Source organism: Mauremys reevesii, linkage group 8 (genome assembly GCF_016161935.1).
Source record: "Mauremys reevesii isolate NIE-2019 linkage group 8, ASM1616193v1, whole genome shotgun sequence".
Lineage (NCBI taxonomy): Eukaryota > Metazoa > Chordata > Testudines > Geoemydidae > Mauremys > Mauremys reevesii.
In genome coordinates, this window is record NC_052630.1 from 75,664,605 (window position 1) to 75,689,495 (window position 24,891).

The following is a 24,891-nucleotide window of genomic DNA, read 5'->3' on the forward strand; positions in this document are numbered from 1 at the left end:
TAGAATTCAAAACAACTTTAAACAAATTGATTTCAGACCAATTCTCCAACAAGATGAAATCCAATAAAGAAAAATGCAAAAGTACTACGCTTATGAGGGAAAAAAATTAAATGCACAACTACAAAATGAGAATAACTGGCTAGGCAGTAATACTGCTGAAAGGATCTGGGGGGTTATACTGGATCACCAGATTGAATAAGAGTCAACAATGTGATGCATTTGCAAAAAAGGCTAACATTCTGGGGTATATTAACTGAAGTGTTGTATTTTAAGACATGGGAGGTAATTGTCCTGCTCTACTCGGCACTGGAAAGGCCTCAGCTGAAGTATTGTATCATATTGGGCAACACACTTCAGGAAAGATGGGGAAACAGGTCAAGTTTTCTAAATCTTTTATCGTTTCTGTTGTTCTTCCCTGGACTAAGAGGAAAGGTTAAAAAAGTTTAGTCTTGAGAAAAGACGACTGAATGGGACCTGATAACAGTCTTCAAATATGTTAAGGGCTATTATAAAGAGGATGGTGATCAATTATTCTCCATATCTACTGAAAGTAGGACAAAAAGAAATGGGCTTAATCTGCAGAAATGGAGATTTATATTAGATATTAGGAAAATTTTTCCAACTATAAGGGTAGTTAAGCTCTGGAAAAGAGGTCCAAGGGCTATTGTGGAATTCCTGCCAAAAAAGGTTAAGAACAGGTTGAACCAACACCTGTCATGAATGGTCTTGATGTAGTAGGTCCTGCCTCAGCACAGGGGGCCGTATTTGGTGATCTCTCAAGATCCCTTCCAGCTCTACATTTCTATGATTTCCTAAAGGTAATCAGATTAATCTAACCTCCTCTGAAAGTTCATTCAACAGTTGGATCCCTTCAATTGAGAATGGTTTGTCTTGATTCTCATGCACTTTATTCTGGGCTTTGTGATCTGCATTGTCCCAGAGGAGCAGAACTGTCTACCTGGAAATTTGAATATCTACTGAAGAAACTTTTATCTAACATAGCACATTAGAAAAAAGAAACCTGTTAAAGTGTTACACATCACCATACAGAGCTACTCCTGCTAGTTATACACTAGCAGGATCGGCGGGTAGCAATCGATCTATTGGGGATCGATTTATTGCGTCTCATCTAGATACGATAAATTGACGCTGCTTACTCCTCCTGCCAAGGTGGAGTACGAGTGTCGATTCGCAGATCAACGGGGGAGCCACGGCAGTCGACTCGCCACCATGAGGACGGCCAGGTAAGTTGAACTAAGATACTTTGACGTCAGCGACGCGAATAGCGTAGCTGAAGTTGCGTATCTTAGATCGATCCTCCCCCAGTGTAGACCAGCCCTGAGTGGTAACACTGGAATTCTGACACCTGTTGTATTTTAAGCTTTTCCCTTTAAAAGAGCAGCGCCATCTAGCTATTTACATCCTGCACCTATATCCGTGCCCTGGTCTACACTACAAGTTTAGGTCAAATTTAGCAGCGTTAGATCGATTTGACCCTGCACCAGTCCACACAACAAAGCCATTTATGTCGACTTAAAGGGCTCTTAAAATCGATTTCTGTACTCCTCCCCAACGAGTGAATTAGCACTGAAATCAACCTTGCTGGGTCTAATTTGGGGTACTGTGGACGCAATTTGATGGTATTGGCCTCCGGGAGCTATCCCAGAGTGCTCCATTGTGACCGCTCTGGACAGCACTCTCAACTCAGATGCACTGGCCAGGTAGACAGGAAAAGCCCCGCAAACTTTTGAATTTCATTTCCTGTTTGGCCAGCGTGGCGAGCTCAGAGATGACCATGCAGATCTCATCAGCAGAGGTGACCATGGAGTCCCAGAATTGCAAAAGAGCTCCAGCATGGACCGAACAGAAGGTACTGGATCTGATCGCTGTATGAGGAGACGAAATGCCCAAATATTTGAAAAAAAATTTCCAAGGGCATGAAGGACAGAGGCTATAACAGGGACCATTCCCACATATTATGAAGGTTAAAGAAGCCAAAATACTGTGGCTTACCATGTCTGCCTGCAAGCCGAATTCTGTTGCCCGCCAGCCCTGCGTGTGTGATCTCTCACACCAAACCGGCAAGCCCTCAATGTAAGAGTCAAAATGCGACGTTGTAAAGAAAACACATGTGCTATGTAATATTAACAGCTTGGTTCACCATGAAAGAGAGTCTACTCATTGTTCTCTAAAATGTGTCTTTTTAAATACTACTCTCCCTTTTTTCCCCCTCCCACAGCTGCAAATGTTTCAACGCTCCCTCTATCATCTCCGTCCCAGAGGCTAGCGAAGATTAGAAGGCGAAGAAAACGCACTCGCAATGAAATGTTCTCTGAGCTCATGCAGTGCTCCCACACTGAAAGAGCTCAGCAGAATGCATGGAGGCAGACAACGTCAGAGTGTAGGCAAGCACAAAATGAACGTGAGGACAGGAGGGACGCAAGAGAGGACAGGTGGCGGGAGCAAGAGGAGAGGTGGGGGGGATCAAGAGGATAGGTGGCATCAGCATGATAAGAGGAGGCAGGAAGCAATGCTGAGGCTACTGGAGGATCAAACTGATATGCTCCGGTGTATGGCTGAGGTGCAGGAAAGGCAGCAGGAACACAGACTGCCACTGCAGCCCCAGTGTAACCAACCGCCCTCCTCCCCAAGTTCCATAGCCTCCTCACCCAGATGCTCAAGAACGCAGTGGGGGAGCCTCTGGGCACCCAACCACTCCACCCCAGAGGACTTCCCAAGCAACAGAATGCTGGCATTCAATAAGTTTTGAAGTGCAGTGTGGCCTTGTCCTTCCCTCCTCCCCTCTTCTGCCACCCCACCCGGTAATTCCCTCCTCCGCAACCCCTCCCGGGCTACCTTGGCAGTTATTCCCCCATTTGTGTAACGAATTAATAAAGAATGCATGAATTTGAAACAATGACGACTTTATTGCCTCTGCAAGCAGTGATCAAAGGGGGGAGGGGAGGCAGTTGGTTTTCAGGGATGTAGAGTGAACCAAGGGGGTGGGTTTTCATCCAGGAGAAACAAACAGAACTTTCACATCATAGCCTGGCTAGTCATGAAACTGGTTTTCAAAGCTTCTCTGATCCACAGCACGCCCTACTGTGCTCTTCTAACTGCCCTGGTGTCTGGCTGCATGTAATCAGAGGCCAGGTGATTTGCCTCAACCTCCCACCCCGCCATAAATGTCTCCCCCTTACTCTCACAGACATTGTGGAGCACACAGCAAGCAGTAATAATGATGAGAATATTGGTTTTGCTGAGGTCTAACCGAGTCAATAAACTGCGCCAGCGCACTTTTAATCATCCAAATGCACATTCTACCACCATTCTGCACTTGCTCAGCCAATAGTTGAACAGCCCCTGACTACTGTCCAGGGTACCTGTGTATGGTTTCATGAGCCATGGCATTAAGGGGTAGGCTGGGTCTCCAAGGATAACTATAGGCATTTCAGCATCCCTAACGGTTATTTTCTGGTCTGGAAAGTAAGTCTCTTGCTGCAAGTATCAGAGGGGTAGCCGTGTTAGTCTGGATCTGTAAAAGCAACAAAGAATCCTGTGGCACCTTATAGACTAACAGACGTTTTGCAGCATGAGCTTTCGTGGGTGAATACCCACTTCTTCGGATGCAAGCCATTCACACAGACCTAAAGATGCGAGCGTCATGTACCTTTCCCGGCCGTTCCATGTTGATGTTGGTGAAATGTCCCCTGTGATCCACCAGTGCTTGCAGCACCACTGAAAAGTACCCCTTTCAGATTATGTACTGGCTGCCTTGGTGCTCCGGTCCCAAGATAGGGATATGCGTTCCGTCTATTGCTCCACCACAGTTACAGAATCCCATTGCAGAAAAGCCATCCACTATGACCTGCACATTTCCCAGAGTGTCTACCCTTGATAGCAGCAGGTCAGTGATCGTGTTGGCTACTTGAATCACAGCAGCCCCCACAGTAGATTTGCCCACTCCAAATTGATTCCTGACTGACCGGTAGCTGTCTGGCGTTGCAAGCTTCCAGCGGGCTATCGCCACTCGCTTGTGAACTGTGAGGGCTTCTCTCATCTTGGTATTCTTGCGCTTCAAGGCAGGGCAAAGCGTGTCACAAAGTTCCATGAAAGTGCCCTTATGCATGCGAAAGTTTCACAGCCACTGGGATCGTCCCAGACCTGCAACACTATGCGGTCCCACCAGTCTGTGCTTGTTTCCCGGGCCCAGAATCGGCGTTCCACGGCACGAACCTGCCCCATTACCACCATGATGTCCAAATTGCCAGGGCCCGTGCTTTGAGAGAAATCTGTGTGACTGTGTCCATGTCTTAATCACTCTCGTCACCATGCTGCCATTGCCTCCTCGCCTACTTTTGAAGTTCCTGGTGCTACATATACTGCAGGATAATGCGTGTGGTGTTTACAGTGCTCATAACTGCCACGGTGATCTGAGCAGGCTCCATGCTTGCCGTGGTATGGCGTCTGCAGGAAAGCAGAGCGGCAGCGGAAGCGGTCATTCGATGACGACAGTTTGCAGTCCTACTGCACCGTCTGCTGCCAGCAGCACCCAGGACACAACAGCAGCAGCTGAGCTGAGCAGGCTGCACGCTTGCCATGGTATGGCGTCTGCACAGAAAAAAGGTGTGAAATGATTGTCTGCTGTTGCTTTCATGGAGGGAGGGGCGACTGATGACATGGCTTACAAGGAATTAAAATCAACAAAGGGGGCGGGTTTGCATCAAGGAGAAACACACACAAAACTGTCACACTGAAGCCTGGCCAGTCATGAAACTGATTTTCAAAGCCTCTGTGATGCGCAGCGCATCTTGCTGTGCTCTTCTAATCACAAGCAGTCTAGTCAGCAAACAGCGCCAGCGAGCTTTTAAACATCCAAAGTCACATTCTACCACCATTCTGCACTTGCTCAGCCTATAGTTGAACTGTTCCTTACTACTGTCCAGGCTTCATGAGCTGGGGTAAGTGCGACCACGTGGTGCTGCCAGCTGGGAGAGCAGCCTGAGGCAGAAGCCTCCAGCTCGCATGATATTCCAGGCAGGACTGAATCTCCATGAGATGAAACTTAAAGAAGAGAATGACCTGGAGTCACTTCCATTTATGTCCAGGCACCCCTGACTGACCTCACCGAGGTCTGCCAGGAGCACCCAGGAGACGACGACGATGGCTAGCGGTCGTACTATACCGTCTGCTGCCGCGAAGGCAAGGAGCTGCTGCTGTGTAGCAATGCAGTACCGCATCTGCCAGCAGCACCCAGGAGATGTACGGTGACGGTGAGCTGAGCGGGCTCCATGCTTGCCGTGGTATGTAGTCTGCATGGGTAACCCAGGAAAAAAGGCGAGAAACGATTGTTTGCCATTGCTTTCACGGAGAGACGGGGGCCTGATGACATGTATCCAAAGCCATCCGTGACAATGTTTTTGCCCCATCAGGCATTGGGAGCTCAACCCAGAATTCCAATGGGCGGCGGAGACTGCAGGAACTGTAGTATAGCTACCCACAATGCAACACTCTGAAAGTCGACACTAGCCTCGGTACTGTGGACGCACTCCGCCGACTTAATGCGCTTAGTGGGGACACAATTGACTGTATAAAATCGACTTCTAAAAAATCGACCTAATTTCATAGTGTAGACATACCCTGTATGGCATAGCTGAATGACCTTTTTATAGCTAATTAAAAGAAATGGGGGCGGGGGTTGTGAATGAGCATCTAGCCCACACTGGCCCATAAGGGGTTAATAGAACCCTTGGGAGGCTGCACAGGAGTCAGTCAATCAGAGAGGGGCTGCGAGGAGCAGCCAGTCAGGGCCAGGCTGGCCCATATAAGAAGGACTGCAGAAAAGAACAGCTTCAGTGGCTCCCTGGAGCTCAAGGAGTGAGGACTGGCTGCCTTGCAGGAGAAAGAAAGCTAATATCTTAGACAGAGCAGTGCAGGGCGGGGCCAGGGGAGCGAGAGAGAGTTCCCAGCTGACTGCTGGCATGCTGAGGCCCTGAGACACAGCAGATAAGGTGCTGGGACTGTGGGGAAGCGACCCAGAGAAATAGGCAGAGGTTGGAGGGGATGCAGCACATGGCTCTCATCTACAGGGTCCCTGGGCCAGAACCTGGAGTAGTGGGATGGCCCAGGTCCCCCTCGTCCCCACTCACCACTCAGGAAGTGGCTGCACAACAGACTGCCGTTCCCCCAGAAGGGGGCAGAACCTAGTGCGACACAGCCAGAGGGCTGTGTCATGAAGAGGATGCCGCGGTCCTGGGAGTCATGTCGGTCCCTGCAGCAGAAGTGATGGTGGCAAGATGCCACCAGAAGAGGGCACAGAGCTAATTCCCAAGACAGCCAACAGGAGGCACTGCAATGGTGGGTCGCACCCTATCACAGGGTTACATGGACTATTATTATTACAGTATATATTCACAATACTGTATTTCCTTAAGGATTTTTACACTTGTAAAACACAAAACTGTTTTTTTATAAAGACATTTTTGCATAAAACAAAATGGCTGTTATAAGAGATGTAGATGTATATTAATTCATTGTGGACTGAACTGCTTTGACACAATCCACTCATACAGCATGTGTAATCCACATGCTGCTCTCAAATCCAGTTCTTCCACATGGCAGAGTAAAACTCTAGGCCTATACAATAACTCTTTTAGGTACTTCTCATTCTTTGTAAAAACAAACATGAGGCAAAAGAGGGTAATTAATTTGTTGGCATAAGGAAACCTTTGTTTTTGCCCACAGATGCCTTAAAATGTCTCACGTACAACACATTGCTGTGTTAACTCACCTTCACAAGCAGTGCTTCATTTGCAGCTTGAACCATTTCATTTCTAGCCTGAAGTTGTTGCTGAAGATTATTGACAGTGTCCTGAGCCTCTTCTAACTCCTGCTTCAGCTGCTGCAATTGTCCACTTAGATGATGAGAGCCAGATTTCTGGCTGTCTGTGGACATCTGCCACCTTTCCTGATTTGTCTGATGTGCAAGCTTCTAGAAATTTAAAGAAATAAAGTGAAAACATTCAGATTTTGTTTTATGCCAACTTTAATACCATTCTCTCTCATTTCACATCATATATGTATAGATTGGAAGGGGTCCAAGTAACAATTTCAAAACTCATCACCATTAACAAATCAGGGTGTTTGACATACCTTCAGGATTTGACTAAGAAAAAATGGTTACTAACGTTCATTAACTGTTGTTCTTCGAAATGTGTTGCACATGTTCATTCCACTCTAGGTATGTGCATGCCCCGAGCAGTTGCCAGAAATTTTTTCCCCACAGTGGCACTGGTCAGGGCGGCTTGAGCGCTTTCTGCTGCTGTGTGCTGTTAGTGCCAGCATAAAAGCACCCAGCTGACCCTCCTCGGTTCCTTCTTTCTGGAAAACTCCAATGTAGAGGGCAGGTCATGGAATGCGCATGTGCAACACATCTTGAAAAACAACAGTTATGGAAGGTTAGTAACTTGTTTTTTTCCTTCGAGTGATGGCACATGCATTTCACGCTAGGCGTCTCCCAAGCAGTTGAATAGGTGGAGGAATCAGAGTTCATGTACACACACCCACCCCAGCTTGGCCAAATTTGGCATCATCTCTGGAATGCTGAGTGATGGCGTACTGGGAGGAGAATGTGTGCACACCAGTAACCAGGTCACTGCTTTACAAATGTCCTGAATAGGGATCTGCACTATCTTGTGACCTTGTGGAATGAGCAGTCAGGACAGCTGTTGGCGAAACATCTGCCTGATCGTAACAAGTGCAAATACATTAAATAATCCAGGATAAAATTCTCTGTGAAGAGATTGGGATGCCTTTCATCCTGTCAGTCACAGCTATGAACAGTTGGGTAGACTTTCGCAATGGTGTAGTTCTTTTTATGTAGAATGCTAAGGCTTGTCTAATGTCAAGCTTCGGGTAGAATCAGGTAGACAGACTGCCGGATTGCTATGAAATTGCAAAAGCACTTTTGGAGGGCAACTGGGGTGAGGACATGAATACACCTTATCTTTAAAGAAGACTGTGTACAGAAGCTCCAGCGTGAGGGCATAGAGTTCTGAGACCATTCTGGCTGAAGTGCTGGCCACTAAGAAAACTACTTTCCAGGAGAGGTATAATAAGAAGCATGTTAGAAATGCATCCATGATAGAATTTGGACTGTGCTCCTATAAGGAGCACAACTGGGGACAACAACTGTTGTACCTGTTCGCAAATAGACCTATCTTAGTCCCCCACTGCTGGAAAATGTCTCTTGCCATATCTGGGCACAGAGACCGCATGTAGTGACTGAAAAAGACCCACTGAGATGAGGTGCCAACTCATTTTGCATTCCTGGAAGGTAAGAGGCTTCGAGGTTGATTGAGTGGGCTATGCAAAAGTCCCATAGCTGCATTGCTTCATGACAAAAGAGGGAAGAGCGAGCTCCTCCTGACCAGCTGAGTTTCTGGGAGGGAGATCCTGGTTTGAGTAGAGTTAAACACTGCCCCAATGAACTCTATCCTCTGCACCGGAGTGAAGGTAGATTATTCTGCATTTATCAGAAACCATACGGCTTTGAATGTTCATAGAATCATAGAAGATTAGAGTTGGAAGAGACCTCAGGAAGTCATCTAGTCCAACCCCTACTCAAAGCAGGACCAACCTCAACTAAATCATCCCAGCCAGGGCTTTGTCAAGCTGGGCCTTAAAAACCTGTAAGGATGGAGATTCCATCACCTCCCTAGGTAACCCATTCCAGTGCTTCACCACCCTCCTAGTGAAAAAGTTTTTCCTAATATCCAACCTAGACCTCTCCCACTGCAATTTGGAACCATTGCTCCTTGTTCTGTCATCTGCCACCACTGAGAACAGACTAGCTCCATCCTCTTTGGAACCCCCTTCAGGTTGTTGAAGGCTACCATCAAATCCTCCCTCACTCTTCTTTTCTGCTGACTAAATAATCCCAGTTCCCTCAGCGTCTCCTCATAAATCATGTGCCCCGCCCCCTAATCATTTTCGTAGCCCTCAGCTGGACTCTCTCCAATTTGTCCACATCCTTTCTGTAATGGGGGGGCCCAAAACTGGATGCAATGCTCCAGATGTGGCCTCACCAGTGCCGAATAGAGGGGAATAATCACTTCCCTCAATCTGCCAGCAATACTCCTAATGCAGCCCAAAATGCTGTTAGCCTTTTTGGCAACAAGAGCACACTGGTGACTCCTATCCAACTCCTCGTCCATTATAATCCCCAGGTCCTTTTCTGCAGAACTGCTGCTTAGTCAGTCAGTCCCCAGCCTGTAGCGGTGCACAGGATTCTTCCGTCTTAAGTGCAGGACTCTGCACTTATCCTCATTACACCTCATCAGATTTCTTTTGGCCCAATCCTCCAATTTGTCTAGGTCACTCTGGACCCTATCCCTACCCTCCAGCGTATCTAACTCTACCCCCAGCTTAGTGTCATCCACGAACTTGCTGAGGGTGCAATCCATCCCATCATCCATATCATTAATGAACAAAATTGGCCCCAGGACCAACTCCTAGGGCACTCCACTTGATACTGGCTGCCAACTAGACCAAGCCATTGATCACTACCCGTTGAGCCAGACGATCTAGCCAGCTTTCTATCCACCTTATAGTCCATTCATCCAATCCATAGTTTTTGTTAAATTGCTGACAAGAATACTGTGGGAAACCATAGCAAAAGCTTTGCCAAAGGCAATGTATATCACGTCCACCACCTTCCCCATATCCACAGAGCTAGTTATCTCATCCTAGAAGGCAATCAGGTTAGTCAGGCATGACTTGCCCTTGGTGAATCCATGCTGACTGTTCCTGATCACTTTCCTCTCCTCCAAGTAATTCAAACTGAATTCCTTGAGGACCTGCTCCATGATTTTTCCAGGGACTGAGGTTGACTGAATGAGTTGAACATTGGACACTACCTGAGCCCTGGACTGGCCCTTAACAAGTCAATCATTTAGATAAGGGTAGACCTGCACCCCTAACTTCCTGAGGAAAGCTGAGACTACCGCCATGCATTTTGTGAACACCTGCTGAGCCGCAGACAGACCAAATGGGAGAACTGTGAACTAGTAGTGTGAGTGGTTTGCTACGAATCTAGGGAACATTCTGTTCTTGGTATATCAATATATGAAAACAGGCATCTCCTAAGGGCAGCGTACCAATCCCTGGGATTCAGGGAGGGGATAATGGATACCAGGGTGACCATGCAGAACTTTATTTTCTTGAGATAGTTGTTGAGCTGCCGCAGGTCTAAAATGGGTTTGAGACCGCCCTTGGCTTTTGGGATTAGGAAATAACGGGAATAGAATCCCTTCACTCTTAAATTCTACAGAACCTCAGCCACCCAAAGGAGAGATTGAACCTCCCAAACCAGAAGCTCTTCGTGAGAGGGGTCCCTGAAAAGACAGGGAGGGAAGGTGGGAAGGAAGGGCAGAAACAAACTGGAGGGTGCATCACAGTTCTACAGTGCTCAACACGCAATGGGCCATGGCGATATGGGACCAAGCACTGAGAAAGTGGAAAAGGCTATTTGCAAATAAAGGTGAAACAGGGTCTAGCATCACGGGAACTGGTATGGTGTCCTCGAGCATCCCATCAAAAAGCCTGCTTAGAACCCCCTGGATGACTGGGTGGGGCAGGCATTGACATTGAGGTAGAAGGGGGTGGTGGCCTATACCTAAAAATCTCTGCTTCTCTCTCTCTGAAGATCATGACAGACAGCCAAAGCTGTCATACCAGATGGCTGTTGAGGTCTGCAGGGCTTCTTTGAAGGAGCAGGTGTGTATAATCCAAAGGATTTAAGGGTCGCCCTGGAGTCTTTCAGACCATGCAGTTTCGCATCACTGTATTCTGAAAAGAGTGAAGCTCCTTCGAAAGATAGGTCCTGTTGGAGTCCTGAGGACTGTAGCCACGAACTCCTGCACATGATCACTGCCAAAGCCATGGACCTGGCTGCTGAGTCAGCCACATCCAAAGAAGCTTGCAACAAGGTCCTCACCACTGATTTTTTTCCCTTGTCCACCAGTGAGAACTCTTGCATAGTCTCTTGTGGGAGCAAATTCTTGAATTTCTGCAAGTAAAATCATACCTGCCCAGCAGCACCTGCTTGTTTGCAGTTCTGAGTTGTAACCCCCCAGTAGAATAAACTTTCCTACTGAACAAGTTTAATTTCTTTGAATCTTTTGATTTTTGGGGTTGCACCCTGATGACCCTGCCTTTCTCTCTCATTGGCAGCAGCTACCATCAGGGATCCTGGGCGGGGGATGGGTGTACAGAAACAAAGTATTTTTGTTCATCCCTTTTTGACATGGGGGGAAGGGACATGGGGTCTGCCATCAGGTCTTAACAGGTTTCATAATGGCCTCATTGAGAGGCAGAGCTACTTTTGAGGGGCCTGTAGTGACTAAACTGTCAACCAGGCTATGGGAGGACTTTCTCTAACTCCACCTGTATACCCAGATTTAAGGCCACCCTCTTCAATAACTCTTGGTGAGCCTTATCATCATTCATGGGAGGCAACAAACCTTCTCCTGAGACTGCTTCATCAGGGGAGGAGGCCAGCACCAGCTGTGGAAGCTCTTCTTCTCTTTCTTCCTCAGCAGGATCTGGTTGAGCTGATTCATGCAGTTTGGTTCCGGGGTCAGTAACAGAGTCCAGACCAGGCGCTGTCCAAGAGGATGAGAATGCCCTTCTTTCCGAGGTCACCCAATAGGCACCCCTGGAATAAGCCCTGGAAACTGGGGAAAACCCGAGGGGTTCCAAAAGGACCACTGGACTGGCATAGGTCCCTAGTGACGACCTGACCATGCACTCGATGGTACTCCTGTGTCTGGATGCATGGAAGGGTGGAAATGCCTGGAGGAGTAGCTAGAGAGAGGCTTCTTGGATGGGAGGAGTAAGACCCAACCTCTGATTCAGTCTCTCTCTCCAGTGACCATGGTGGTGCCATTCCTACCAGTTCCAGAGACTGGTGCCTTGGTTTCCCTTTTGACAGTACTGAAGGGCATGGTACCAAACAATGACAGGATCCAGTATGTTCCCTCCTGTCCATTAGGCACCAACAACACTGAATCTTGAATTGCCGGTAATACCAGTACCAACAGCAAAAGAAATTATCCGGCAGCAGCAAACGCCATATGGTTGGTACTGAGGTAGTATCAGCACTGTGCTGTGCCGCAGATGTAAACAGCTCTTCCAGTACTGGACTTGACAGTGCTTGCATAGGTGCCAGAGTCAATGGTGCTAGCTTCTGCAGTACCAAGACAGGAGAGTATTTGGTTTAGATTGCATTCTACTCTAATCCCCATGCCTGGCCATCTTCAGTGCCAGGAATCGCCCCCTCTCAGCCACCCAGGATGGTGACCGATGCCAGGACTCCAATACAGTAGGAGGCGTACTCCTTACCAATGGCAAGGCACTTGGTGCCAAGTCTGACCGCCCTGGCGCAGATGGAGGTCTCAGAGCTGCCTCCATGAGCAAAAATTTTAGCCTGCCCTCATGGTCCTACTTCGTGCAAGGCTTAAAGTTCTTCCAGATCTGGCAACAGCTCCCAGCATGAGCTTTTCCCAGGCACTTCAGGCAGCTTGAGTGTGGGTTGTGCAGGGGCACAGCCTAGTTGCAGAAGGCGCAGAGCGTAAAGCCCAGTCATCAAAGCATGCCTCGGCATAGGGGAATGAACAACACAAAGTTACAGAACTTCACTAAAATTAGCTAAAACTGACTAAAACTAACTAACTAGATACAGAAAGAAGAAGAAAAGACAACTGAGAAAGCTTGCAAAAACAAGAATAGCAGTTCCAGCAACTGTCACGGGCGGTAAGAAGAAACTGAGGGGGTGCGGGGTCAGCTGGGCGCTTTATACTGGTGCTATCAGCGTGCAGCAGCAGCAGCAGAGGGCACTCAAGCTGCCGCAACGGGTACCACTGAGGGAAAAAATTTCAAGCAACTGTGCTCAGGGTGCACATGTGCAATCAGAAGAAAAAAAAGAAGAAGCTAGGGATATGAAGGTTTCATTTTCCCTCAGAAATAATGCAATCTACTTTTGTAATTTAAGCCAAGTCTGCCGAGCTGTATTTTGGAACCCCTTTCACATTTTCAGAAAATATAAATAAGCCATTCTGAGTTTTCTTGAAGGGTTTTTTTTCCCCCCAACCCTTTAACTTCGACTGCAGTCCCATATTTCCTCATTTCTGCATGGAACTATTCTTCTAACAATTGTAGCTAGACCTTCACCAACCTCCATAGAGAAAGAAGCAATAATAATTAAAAAGGAAAAATTGTTACCTGATGATTTCATCCGCCCTCAGAAAATGTATTCCGAGTGGGGTGGGGGGGTGGGGGTGGGGGGAGAGAAGAAGTCAACTTTCCACTCTGCATCCAGATCTCTTCCCCAGCCCAGTCTATGTGGGATGTAGTGAGCAATTAGGAAAAAAGTAGTATGGCGAGAAGGATAAGACAGACACAAAAATCCCTTTCTTCAAACATAGTGAAACAGATTATTTAGGAATCCCCATTTGGGCAGCTTCTTGCCAAAAGGTGGCTCTGCGGAATATCAAATCAGTTTGCAGTATCTGACAGCCATATTAATGGAGGTATTAACTGATTTCTTTTATGGTGGTTGATGTTCTTTCAGACCAAACAGCAGCCATAGAAAGTTTTGAATGGGCTCAGATCCTCTCTAGAATAGCTTTCCCTATTGCTGAGAATGTTTCTGTGATGCCATAATTTATTCATCTTGCAACAGTGAAATTAATTTTTTTTAAATCGAGACATTTATGATGAAAGGACACAGAGGATGATTTCCTGAATTGTTTTTTTCACTTCAATTATATCTTCATTGCTTTCCTCACATCAATTTTGTGCCATGTTTTCTCTTTCTGGTGTTGGGGTTTGGGCAAAAGTGACGGCAGTGTGATTTTCTGTGTGGTATGAAAGCCTGTATTGCCTCCAGATAAGAATGATTTGTGAGTATGAGACACAAACTTGTCCTTATGGAATATGTAACAGGGTTTATATCTTAGTAAGACAGATTTCTGTAAAGAGAAAACAGCCTTCCCTGACAATAAGGAGTGATGAGCATTATCTTTGATTTTTGTACCATGCTTCCCAGAAGAGAGAATAGGAGGAAAGGGAGAGAGGCGTAGTTAGTCTGGACTGAGTGGACGAAAACACCCATGTAGCACAATACAGTAAAAATGCTAGGGTCAGTTCAGTTTTATCTTTTACCTCCTGCTCATAAGCCTCCTTTAATGAGTCTATTTCTGATGAAAGCTTTTTTATCTCAGCTTGCATTTTTGCTTGTAACTGAGCTTCACGTGCTTGGGCAGCACCCAGTTCTTCTGCCAAACGGTTTGCACGAGCTTCCTGTAAGATAGTATATAATAAATAATGTTAATGGCACTTTGCACTTATATGGCACCTTACATCCAAACATATGAATTAAGACTGAATGTTATTTTCCCATTTTATGCAGTGAAAAGTTTAAACATTTACCTTATTTGTCCACACTGAGTCAGTAGCAGAGCAAGAAACAAAACCAGGAGCCAGAAAGCCACAACCAATTTCTGTTTAGCTACCAGTAGTTTCGAAAGCAAATCCAAACCAATTGAATAATACCAGAATATATTTATATTCATTTGACTAGGATTTATTTGTAATAAAAGTGGTCACATTATGTGTCACCATGGCCAGTACCCCCAAGCAATTATTAAATCATTAGAAACTAGATTTTATTTATTATTCAAATCAGTTTCTTTACTAATTAACTTTTTTAAAAAAATTCCTGTGTTACTGTTCATCCAAAGCAGTGCTAATAGATTCAGCTAAAACAGTGTGGCTGTGCAACTAGTTATTGCCAGAGACTAATGACTGGCACAGGAGTAAATTAAATGTCAAGTTTGTTGCAAATATTTCATCATGACCTGTAAGGTTCACTCTCTCTTGGTATTTCTACGGCCACTATCACTGTAGTACCTGAGCATCTCTCAAACACTGCTATATTTATCTTCACAACATCCTTATGAGGTAAGTAAACGTTATACTCATTTTACAAATGGGGAAGAGAGATGAAGTTCACAGGCAACAATCAGGAACAGTATCCAGATCTCCTGAATCTCAGCACATCTCAAGCACAAGAGCTCCCTCGCCTCTTTAATTGCTGTGTCTTGCTTTGCAGTAAAGTTACAAAAAACCTCTATTGTTTACCCAATGTTCAGTTATGGCTTTTAGAATAATCCCTTCCTGAATTGTCTTCAGTGTGGGGTAGAGGCTAAAAGTTATAACTCAGCCTCATGCACATACAGTAGGTTTTCTTATAGTTTTATTGCAAAGCAAGACACAGTGATTAAGGAGCAGAAGGATGCTAAAGTGAAGCATAATCCCTCTGGAGCATGGTGGAAGTGAGGTAGGGGAATATACATGGTGCATGACTACCTCTTAGGAGGATACAGCATGCACGCCCCTCCTCCCCACCCACCTTGAGGTGGCTAATACCCTTGGGGCACTAAGAGGGACCAATATCGTGTTCAGGAGAGTTCAGGAACTGCATCTGACTTTGATTCCTGCGCAGGGAGAATTTAAAAAAAGGAGGAAGACGGGTCAAAGGCTCTACTGCAAGAGTCAGCCTCAATCTACTTCCTAGTAGCTAGTTTCCATATGTAAATACTTCAATTACTTCCTTTTTGTTCTATGTACCAAAGGGACCTAGATTTTACAAAAAAATCTCCGGCCATTGGTATTTTTAAATTAGGGCATTTGGGGTTCGCAGACACCCATATTTGAAATCTTATTGAAAGTATGTTTTTTGGAATTGAAACACAACTAAACAATCTGTCTTTTTTCTTAATTTTATAATAAAACTTATCACAATACTTCCTTGTCAATCCAAAACTAAATATGTGCATCTGTGCTGACAACTTTATACACTAAATAAACTGCATACTCCACTCTCTAAAATCAACATTTGTCAATGGTAATTCCACTGCCATTTAAAACCAAAGCTATTTTGAGTACGTTACATGTTTGGTCACCTTTTCTCGAGACAGATGGTTCATTTCTTCCAGTTCTTGCGAGAGTCTGTCTGTTTCTCTTTGAGCTTGAACCAACAGCCGGCGAGTCTCCAAATGCTCCAAATGAATGTGCTGCATCTGTTCTCGTTCTAGCCTCAATTGCTGACCTAAATCTAATGCTTCCTTGTACTGGCCTGCAATGCACTTCTCCTGATCTTTCACTGTCTGGAATAGGTAAATAATTTAAATTCTTAAAGAAAACAAACAGATATTGAATGATTTGTATTCCTCCCCCTCCTCTTTTTTTTTAAATTAATTAATTAATTAAAAAAATCAATGCAGCAACCCTTTTTGACTCTATTGATTCTTGGAGATTACAAAAGAAGATACACCACAGGTCTGATCTGCTATGGCAAGTTCTATCTATTCCAGTACTGACTCTCCGATAATGGCCAGTAGCAGATCTTCAGAGGAAGGTACAAGAAACCCTACAGTGAACATTTATGAAGTAACTTGCCCATAATAGAAGCTTCTCTCTCACTCATATCAGTTAGTGCTCGGTTTATACCCTGAAGCATAAAAGTTTATATCCTTTGTAAAATAAATTAGCTAGGATACAACATTTGTGTTCTCATTATCCATATAAATGTCTATTTTTTTCTGAATCCCATATAGATCTTGGTCTCATTGATATCTTGTGTCAATGAGTTCCACGAGCTAGTTATGCAGCATGTAAAAAGTAATTACATTTTTAATTTTTTTTTTTTACATTTTGCCTTTTCAATTGTATTTCAATGAAACCCATTTCCCTAGCTACATCTGAAGGTTACTAGAGCCAAAAACAAGCAGCAAGATTGGCTTAAAACTCCCACATAATGCAAAGTTAGAGTGTATGCTTTGGAATCCTGGTTTAATTTATGGGATTCATGATTCTGTAGACAAATACTAGGAGAAAAGTATAGAACCCTATTTTTGAAGAGAGACAAGGAAGATCTATACACAACTGTTTATAAACAACTGGTTACACCAATACCATCACAATCCAATAATGAAAATATAATAAACTTCAGCCAAGAACTCCAGCAAGTAATTTCAGTATGGAAAAAACAAACAAACAAAAAAAACACCCCAAACCAACATACTTGCATTACATTAAATGAGAAGACAACTTTATTCTGCTGTTTACTGCTTAGTAAACCAAACAATCCATTAGACTGAAGACAATGAATGTTCAGTTAGTAAACTAATAATTAATTGGAAAAAAACACATTTATCCTAGAAAACAACTTACTTTTTCAATATCTGTTATTCTATGTTGTTTTCTTTCAATTTCCTTTTTTAGTTGATTTATTTCTTGATCTCTCTGGAGCAATTCAAACTCTTTTTCACGAAGCTCATCTTTAGAATGCTGTAGCTTGCAATCTAAGCTCTCAATCTAAATACAAAATACATTAAAGTCAGAACAGCAGCTTTTTTTCTTAAGGGACACCATGAAATCCTGACAAATTCAAAAGTTAGAAGTAGTTTAATACTACATCTGCCTTTGAGTTCCCTTACCAACTGATAATTTTACAAACACATTTTCTTATTTTAAAGAATGATTTAAGGTGCAACATTTTAGGAAGTAACAAGGCTGGCTTTTCTTACTATAGTGCAATTTTTTTTTTCCATTTTTTAGTTTTAGTTGGTGAACTCTAAATAATTTCTCTGGTAAAAAAAAAATAACACCCAAAAAACTAAGAAACCCCCTAACTATTAATATCACTTTGGTCTTATCCTAGGCCAGCTCTTGCTTGCATCCATTCCCCAATCTCATGCAGACACTAGGTTATTCATTCTACCATGCTAGCCGGATTTTATTTTAAATCATTAATAAAAATACCTGTTTATTGCGTTCTTTAATTTCTAACTCAGTTTTCTCCAAACTACCTTCTAATCTAATTATTTTTTGTTCCATTTCTCCCCTGTGTTCACGAATAGTCATATCCAACTGGGTAACCTAAATATAAGAAAGAAATAAAAAAACAACACTGTTTTGAAGTAGTATTTAGAATGTTAGAAACATTATTCTATGGAATATAAAAATTCAACACACATAATGAAACTAACCCCTTTTGGCCCTGAGAATGTAGTCCCAAGTGTAATCAGTAAAACTGACGTAAGAATGGATTAGAGGTCTGGCATTTAGAAATCTATTCTTAGAGTCCAAGTACATAGAGAGAAGGGAAAAACAATTCTAATTCCATCATTTCACACATCTTGCCCATACCTCAACACAGAGAACACAAGACAGAATGGTTACTCAGCTTTACACTGAGTTATTTAAGTAGACCGTCAGTATAGATCCTCATTCTTGGAATGTGCCTGCATAAAGCACTAAAGCAAAAAATGCTTTGATTACTAGGAGCCATATGGACTTCATCTCAAGCTACAGAGCTTTTCAGGTAATATTATGCATGGCCTTCATGCACCCTCAGTTCCTTCAACTTCTTCAAATGCCAGCTGAAACTCTGCAGTAACCCTTCTTTTTCTCCTTTCAGTACTGTCAATAAAAATCCCCACTTTTGGAAGAATGACAGGCAATAACTCTCTAAAGAGAAGGCTTTGAGAAGACTATTTAAACAATGATGGTAGGACTGCCCTCCAAAACTGGGTATCAAATCTTGAAAGCAGATCAAGACTAAAGTTGTGAAAAGATATGGACTGACCTGCAATCAGGAGCTCTACATATTTCTATAATAGGAACATTACAAAAGAATGTTCAGAGACTGCCTTAGATCTAGTCCAGGGGGTTCCCAAACTTGGTTCGCAGCTTGTTCAGGGTATGCCCCTGACAGGCCACAACAAGACACTTTGTTTACCTGAGCGTTTGCAGGTACAGCCGCTTGCAGCTCTCAGTGGGTGTGGTTTGCCGTTTCTGGCCAATGGGAGCTGTGGGAATCGGTGCCCAGCCCATACCGCTTCCCCCAGCTCCCATTGGCCGGGAACGGCGAACCACGCCCACTGGGAGCTGCGAGCGGCCAGACCTGTGGACACTCAGGTAAACAAAGCATCTCGCAGCCCACCAGGGGCTTACCCTGAACAATCCACGAAGCAAGTTTGGGAACCCCTGATCTAGTCAAATGTGCTCAGATACTACTGAGGACAGGGATAACTGATAGCATTTTTCAATGCAGATCTTAATCCAGTTTATCAAATTCTGACAGGTAGCTGCCTGTGCCATAACCTTATTACCATAAATGAAAAAAAATCTTGGGGATTTACAGACGGGTTTTGTTCTATTAAAATAGTAGTTATGGGCCGTCTTCGCACACAAAGTGTGTCACCTGACATCCCCTGGTAATGGGTGTAGCTTGAGGAAAGTGACCACTTTAGGAATGAATACAGGAGGAGTATACAATACCACCTTATCCTCATATAATGGTGGGTGAGGAAAATCAAGCCATTTAAGCTTGAAGTGCACAGACCATTTTAGCTGATCTAACTGCCATGATAAACAGTCTTTGGGGCAGGTGACGGAGAGAAAATCCACCAGAGGCTCTACTAGAGAGTCCATCAGCTTGGTCAACACTAGGTTGAAGCCTCACAAAGGCAAACAGAAAAAAATTAGACATATCCTTTACAAATGCCTCAATGGTAGGCAAACAGATATAGAATCCCTTGAACTGGAACACAGTATGCAGCTAGGATAAATGAACTGTATTGAAAAAGTCCTCATTTCTTGAAATGTAGCGAGCGGTCTTCGCGATCATTTGAGCATTAGGAAATGCTGGACTTGTTAAACTTTAAATAAACACTCAATAGGCTATTCTGGTAATATGCTTAGAAAGATCTAACCTGAGCTGCTCTTTGTTTCAGTTCCCAGTTCCTTTCTTTCAATGCCTGGTCCATGTCAAGAAGTTCTTGCTTTTTGTCCTCAATTTCATCTTTACAATGCCTGCAGTTTCCATATAACAAACAAACAATGTAGATGTTCTCTCTCCTTTATAAAGCTAGATCTAGATTCCAAAAAATCAAGTTTTCATAAATCTGATAAACGTTATATTCTAAAACTCCAAATGTTTTTTCTTTTAAAATGTTTGTTAATTTAATTTTCATCATACTTAGCATTCTCAATCCTAACTTCCTGGTTGAACAGTTTCTGCTTCGGTGCTGCTCTGATGACATAGGGCACTCCCTACTTCTGACTGTATCTTGGAAGGGAGAAATCTGAAAGTGGGTGCGAAACATGGATACTTAAAAAAAAAAAAAAAAGTGATGCCACCACTGCCTTATCTGGAGCTTCCTTATCTCGAGGCCCCTGCTTCTCCCTGTTGCCTGCCCTAATAATAGCTTCTTCAGGCTTTACTTACCAGCCTCCTTATCCCCAAATTGGTGTCAGGTGCTGTTGCATGCTCCACTCCTGCTTTCATATGTTTTGTCTGGGTCAGTGGAGAGGAGATAAGAAAAAGGATGGAGCATGCAGCAGCAAATGGTCCAAAGTGGAAGAGCACATTTACATGGAAAACAATTAAGTAAAGCCTTTACAAGCCACAACTGTGATAGATAAACAGGTGGAAAGAGTAGGTACCTCAGGAAATGAAAGGCTCCTTCCCCTAGCGGCAGACAGAGGCCTTTTAACCCCCAGCTATTAAATGGTTCGATACGGTCGATCGGTATGGGAATAGGGTTTACGGTTTTAATTGGCGGCCGCAATCTATCGGTGGGTCGCTCCACCACTAGCCGCTGCTGCACGCTCAGGACCTCATTAGCGCTCTAACTGCACGGACACAGGTAGACAGGAAAAGAATCGACACAATCCATTTCGCAGAGCAGAGGATCATCATGGGAACATCACATGGCACAGATCACGCACATCATCACAGCAGCACTCACAGGAATCGAAAGCAGAGCCAACAAAGCAATCGAGAAGTAATGGTGAGAGTCAATATGTGGGAGCAATGCAGGAGATGATTCAGTGCTAACAGAACTGCGGGCAGAGAAAAAGTGCTAAGAGAAGAAAAAATAAAAAGAAAACCATGCTAAAGGCCAAGTGCAGGACTGACTGCATGGGAAAGATGCAGTGAACAAAGAAAGGAGCAGAAGCAAGCAGCAGAAAAGAAAAAAAGCTCAAAAAAAGGGCACAGAAAAAAAAAGAAGGCTTTGGATGGTAGAGCTGCATCTGAAGGCATGCCGCTTGCTACCTGGGCTGCATGCAGAGCTGGGGGCTGACTGTGGGGGTTGTAATTTGACTGTGGATTGTGAGGAAGGGTGAGGAGAAAGAGAGAAGGAAGAGAAGAGGAAGACCGAAGAGAGAGCACAGCAAAGCAAGAGGAAGAGCGCAGCAGAGGAGGCAGCAGACCCCCAGCCCCCAGCCTTGGATGCAGCTAACAGAAGCAGCTGCCCAGATGAGAGAATGACTAGCAAGTACTCCTGGAGCAAACAGTCTTTTTTTTTTTGCGCAGTGTTTTTTTGATTTTTTTTAACATTTTTTTTTTGATGATTGATCAGTGAGACTGGAAATGATTGAGGAAGTTGATTGCAGATTGTGTAAGGAGAGTTTTGAAGGAAAGGGGACAGGGAGAAGGAAATCTTCAGAGGAAATCTCAGGAACATCTTGATGAAGCCTCAAGGGAAGTAAGGCAGATTTGCTTGCAGTTCTGTTCAAGGTAGCACCCTGCAGTGCCTGCCACCATACCATCAGCAACATGATCGCATCATGCATGTAGCAGTGCATCATGCAGCAGTGCCAAGCATGCTGAAGCAGCATCCGCCTGTTCCGTTCATATCATGTTCTGTTATCCTTATCTGTTTTCTATAACCATCCAAAAATCTGGAATTATAGTTAATTGGTGGCTCATTTTAAATTTAAGGGTGGAATGCAGTTTAAAGCTTAAAATGGTGGAGGGGCGCAGCTTAAAAATCTTTTCTGGGTGGGAAATGCTGATCTTTTTTTTTTGTTTCTGCAGGTGATCTTGTCTGTTTACTGAAGGTTGGGGTGGGTGGGGGAGGGGGGGGGAAAAGCAGTGGGGGGAGGGAGGGTGGTATTAGCCAGAGGGAGCTAGGGTGGTATTAGCCATGCTGGCTGGCGGATGCCAGCATTGGGGCTGAGATCATGGCCACTGAGCTGTCTCTCTGATCTCCTGATGCTGGACTGCAACCTGAGATCTCTAACAACCCCAGCTGAGGATAGGGAGATATTAAGATGAAAAATGTAGTAGAATAGACATTCAGTATATGTAGTTCACTAATGTATTTTGAGTGTGAAAGAGTATAAAGTATGTTCTGTAAAATTTATCTTTTAAAATAAGTATCTCCCTCTGCAGCTGCAAAGGAGAGAAAAGGCATCTCCAATGAAAAGTTCTCAATGAGACAAAAAGAGAAGAGCTAGAAGAGATGAAAAGAAGAGATTAGAGAAGTTGGAAGAATGAAGGAAAATCAGTGAAATGAGTGAAAGGGGTGAGTGAAGTGAGGGGAGGTGAAGGAGTGAGGAAGGAGAGGACAGGAGAGGGAGGAGAGAGAGAGGGGACGGCAGGAGGAGGGAGAGGATGAAGCAGCGCGGGAGGAAGGAAGATCAGGGGTGGCGGCAGTGGCGCGGTGGGCTGCTGCGTGATCAAACTGTGATGTGGCGGGATCAAATCAGCGTCAGGGCTCAGGCCTGCAGCACAGGAACGGCAGCAGCATCCTGGAGCCCTCCCTCACCCACCATCCCCCCCCTCCTGCCACCCCTCCCTCCTCCTCACCCACCCGCCGTCAAGAACGCGTGGGGAGGCCCGTGGTGGCGCCTCCACCCCCATGACAGCCCAACCACTTTTTTTTTTGGCTTTGCCATTTTTTTTTCCTCCTCTCTCTCCCTCCCCTCCCCCTCCCTCCCCTTCCTCTTTTCCTCTATAAAAAAAAAAAAAATAAAAATTTAATTTTTATGCTTTTAGTTGACTTTGACTTGTGAAGCATAAAAGGAGGAGGGAGGGAGTCAAGAGGGGAGTTCATTACAGGGGGTCAGTCAATCATCACACACAAACAACATCAACACAGCACACCCTTGATTTGCTTCTTTCTGCTTTCGCTGTTTCTCACCGCTTCTGCCTGTGCTCGCTCGATCTCTGGTGGTGTCTGGCTCGCGTAAATCAGTCAGGCCACGCCAGGGTGCCTGCACCCCTCCCACCCCTCCCCTCCCCACACTCTTCCCTGAGACAGAGAGAATACAGCAAGCAATTGGGGAGCACATTGCGTTGGTTTGGCTTGTGTTGAGCCAGGTCAGTTAAGCGGCCAAGCGAGCTTTGTGCCCCCCACAAATGCACCACACACCTGCAATTGCTCAGATCTGACTGCTGCCCACAGGCCTCCCTATGGCTTCTCCTGCTGCCTGTGTATGGCTTGCCATGGCAGGGCACTGGGGTCCAGGGGCCCCAAAAGGCCCACAGTCCAGGGTTCAACATCTGTTCTGTTCTGGTCTTGCTGCTGTCTGCTCTCTAAGAGCTAAAGTCAGTGCTAGTGAGTTCCTATCTGCAATGTTTGAACCTCTGGCCCCTCCATGAACCCTCCCCGTCCTTGTGATCCATGTGTCCACCAAGCACCCCTTTGCCATTGAATCCGGTTTCGTACCCGGTTTACTGGGTGGTGCCCTGGTGCCTGGGTGCAATGGGATAGGGATGCCCCATTAGGTGCCCCCCACAGTTAGGGAGCCCCCCAGCGCAAAGCCATCCAGGCCTGCAGCTGCCCGTTCCTCACAACCTTCGTAGCCCAGTAGTGCTTGCTTTGGTTTGCTGCAGCATGCACATGCAGCAGCCCCCAGTCCCAGCTCCACAGTAGATGATGATTCTGACTGACCCTCCACTTGTCTGGCAAGCACAGCCAGGGCTTACTATCGCCGCTCTACTGTGAGCTTCTCACAGCTCTCATTATGGGCTGGCGTTTCAGGGGGCAAGCAAGGGCAGTACACAGTTCCAGTGAAGTGCCATGTGCAGTCGCTCGCAGCCGCAGAAGGGAATCGTCCACCTGCAACACAACACCTGCAACACAATGCGGTCCCACCAGTCAATCGGGGTCCAATCCCCCCAAATGGCCCGGAATCCCCCCCATTACCCCCCCCCCGGGGCCCGCGGTTTACAAAGCGCCGGGCCCGCGGTTCGCCATCCTCATCACTGTCGCATCGCCTGTGATCCGCTTCGCGCCCTTTACTCCTTCGTGGTTCAAGGTCTTGGGCTCCTGCTGTTCAGCATATACTGCAGAGTGCGCGAGGTGTTTAAACATCGCACGACGCGAGATGGAGCTGAGCAGGGTCCATGCTTGCTGTGCTAAGGCACTGCGCACAAAGCAAAAAAAAAAAACAAGGCTGCTGTGTGGAGCTGTCAGGGAGGAGGAGGAGGAGAGTGACCACAACCCAAAACCATTTTTGATTTTTTGCCCATCAGGCACTCACACCAACATGAAAAAATGCCAAGGGGCGGGGGCGGATGGGAAGCTATGGGATAGCTACGAGTAGCACAATCAGTGCTCTGAAACGCTCGAGCCTCGGACCGTGGACGCACCACGCACATTTGTGTTGTTTGTGTTGTGTGCACCATTTTTTTTTTTTTATAAAATCTTTTTTAAAACCGGTTTATGCAAAAATGGAATAGTCCGTGTGTGTAGCGTTACCCAGAGGGTAGTGCTACTGTAATTGTTACCTTCTATATCAGCAAAGCAACTCCCAGGCAGACCCTTTCTCAACTAGGAATTTGAAATTACAGCTGTTAATTTAAAACTTTCTTTTAAAATACATTTTATAGTGCACTCATGGTGTGACACACTTCTTAGCTATAGAAGTATTTAGAGTGCTTGACTGAGCAAACTGAATTAAGTTTTCTTTGAATATACACCATGCCAGCCAAAATTCTGCAACTTGGTTATCTAAAGTTAGGTAACT

General features: G+C 45.2%; 1 protein-coding gene across 7 annotated transcripts in view; it reads right to left on the reverse strand.

Moving 5' to 3' along the window:
• Nucleotides 1–24,891, reverse strand: part of CCDC18 (coiled-coil domain containing 18) — an 80,069-nt gene that overhangs the window by 13,745 nt on the left and 41,433 nt on the right. For all 7 annotated transcript variants that reach the window (XM_039483137.1, XM_039483133.1, XM_039483134.1 and 4 more), the window contains 6 exons: nucleotides 19,842–19,941; nucleotides 17,887–18,003; nucleotides 17,296–17,439; nucleotides 16,026–16,229; nucleotides 14,224–14,361; nucleotides 6,791–6,991 (listed from right to left, as the gene is read on the reverse strand). In XM_039483137.1, coding sequence (XP_039339071.1) covers nucleotides 6,791–6,991; nucleotides 14,224–14,361; nucleotides 16,026–16,229; nucleotides 17,296–17,439; nucleotides 17,887–18,003; nucleotides 19,842–19,941 — 904 coding nt within the window. The remainder of the gene's footprint in view (nucleotides 1–6,790; nucleotides 6,992–14,223; nucleotides 14,362–16,025; nucleotides 16,230–17,295; nucleotides 17,440–17,886; nucleotides 18,004–19,841; nucleotides 19,942–24,891) is intronic.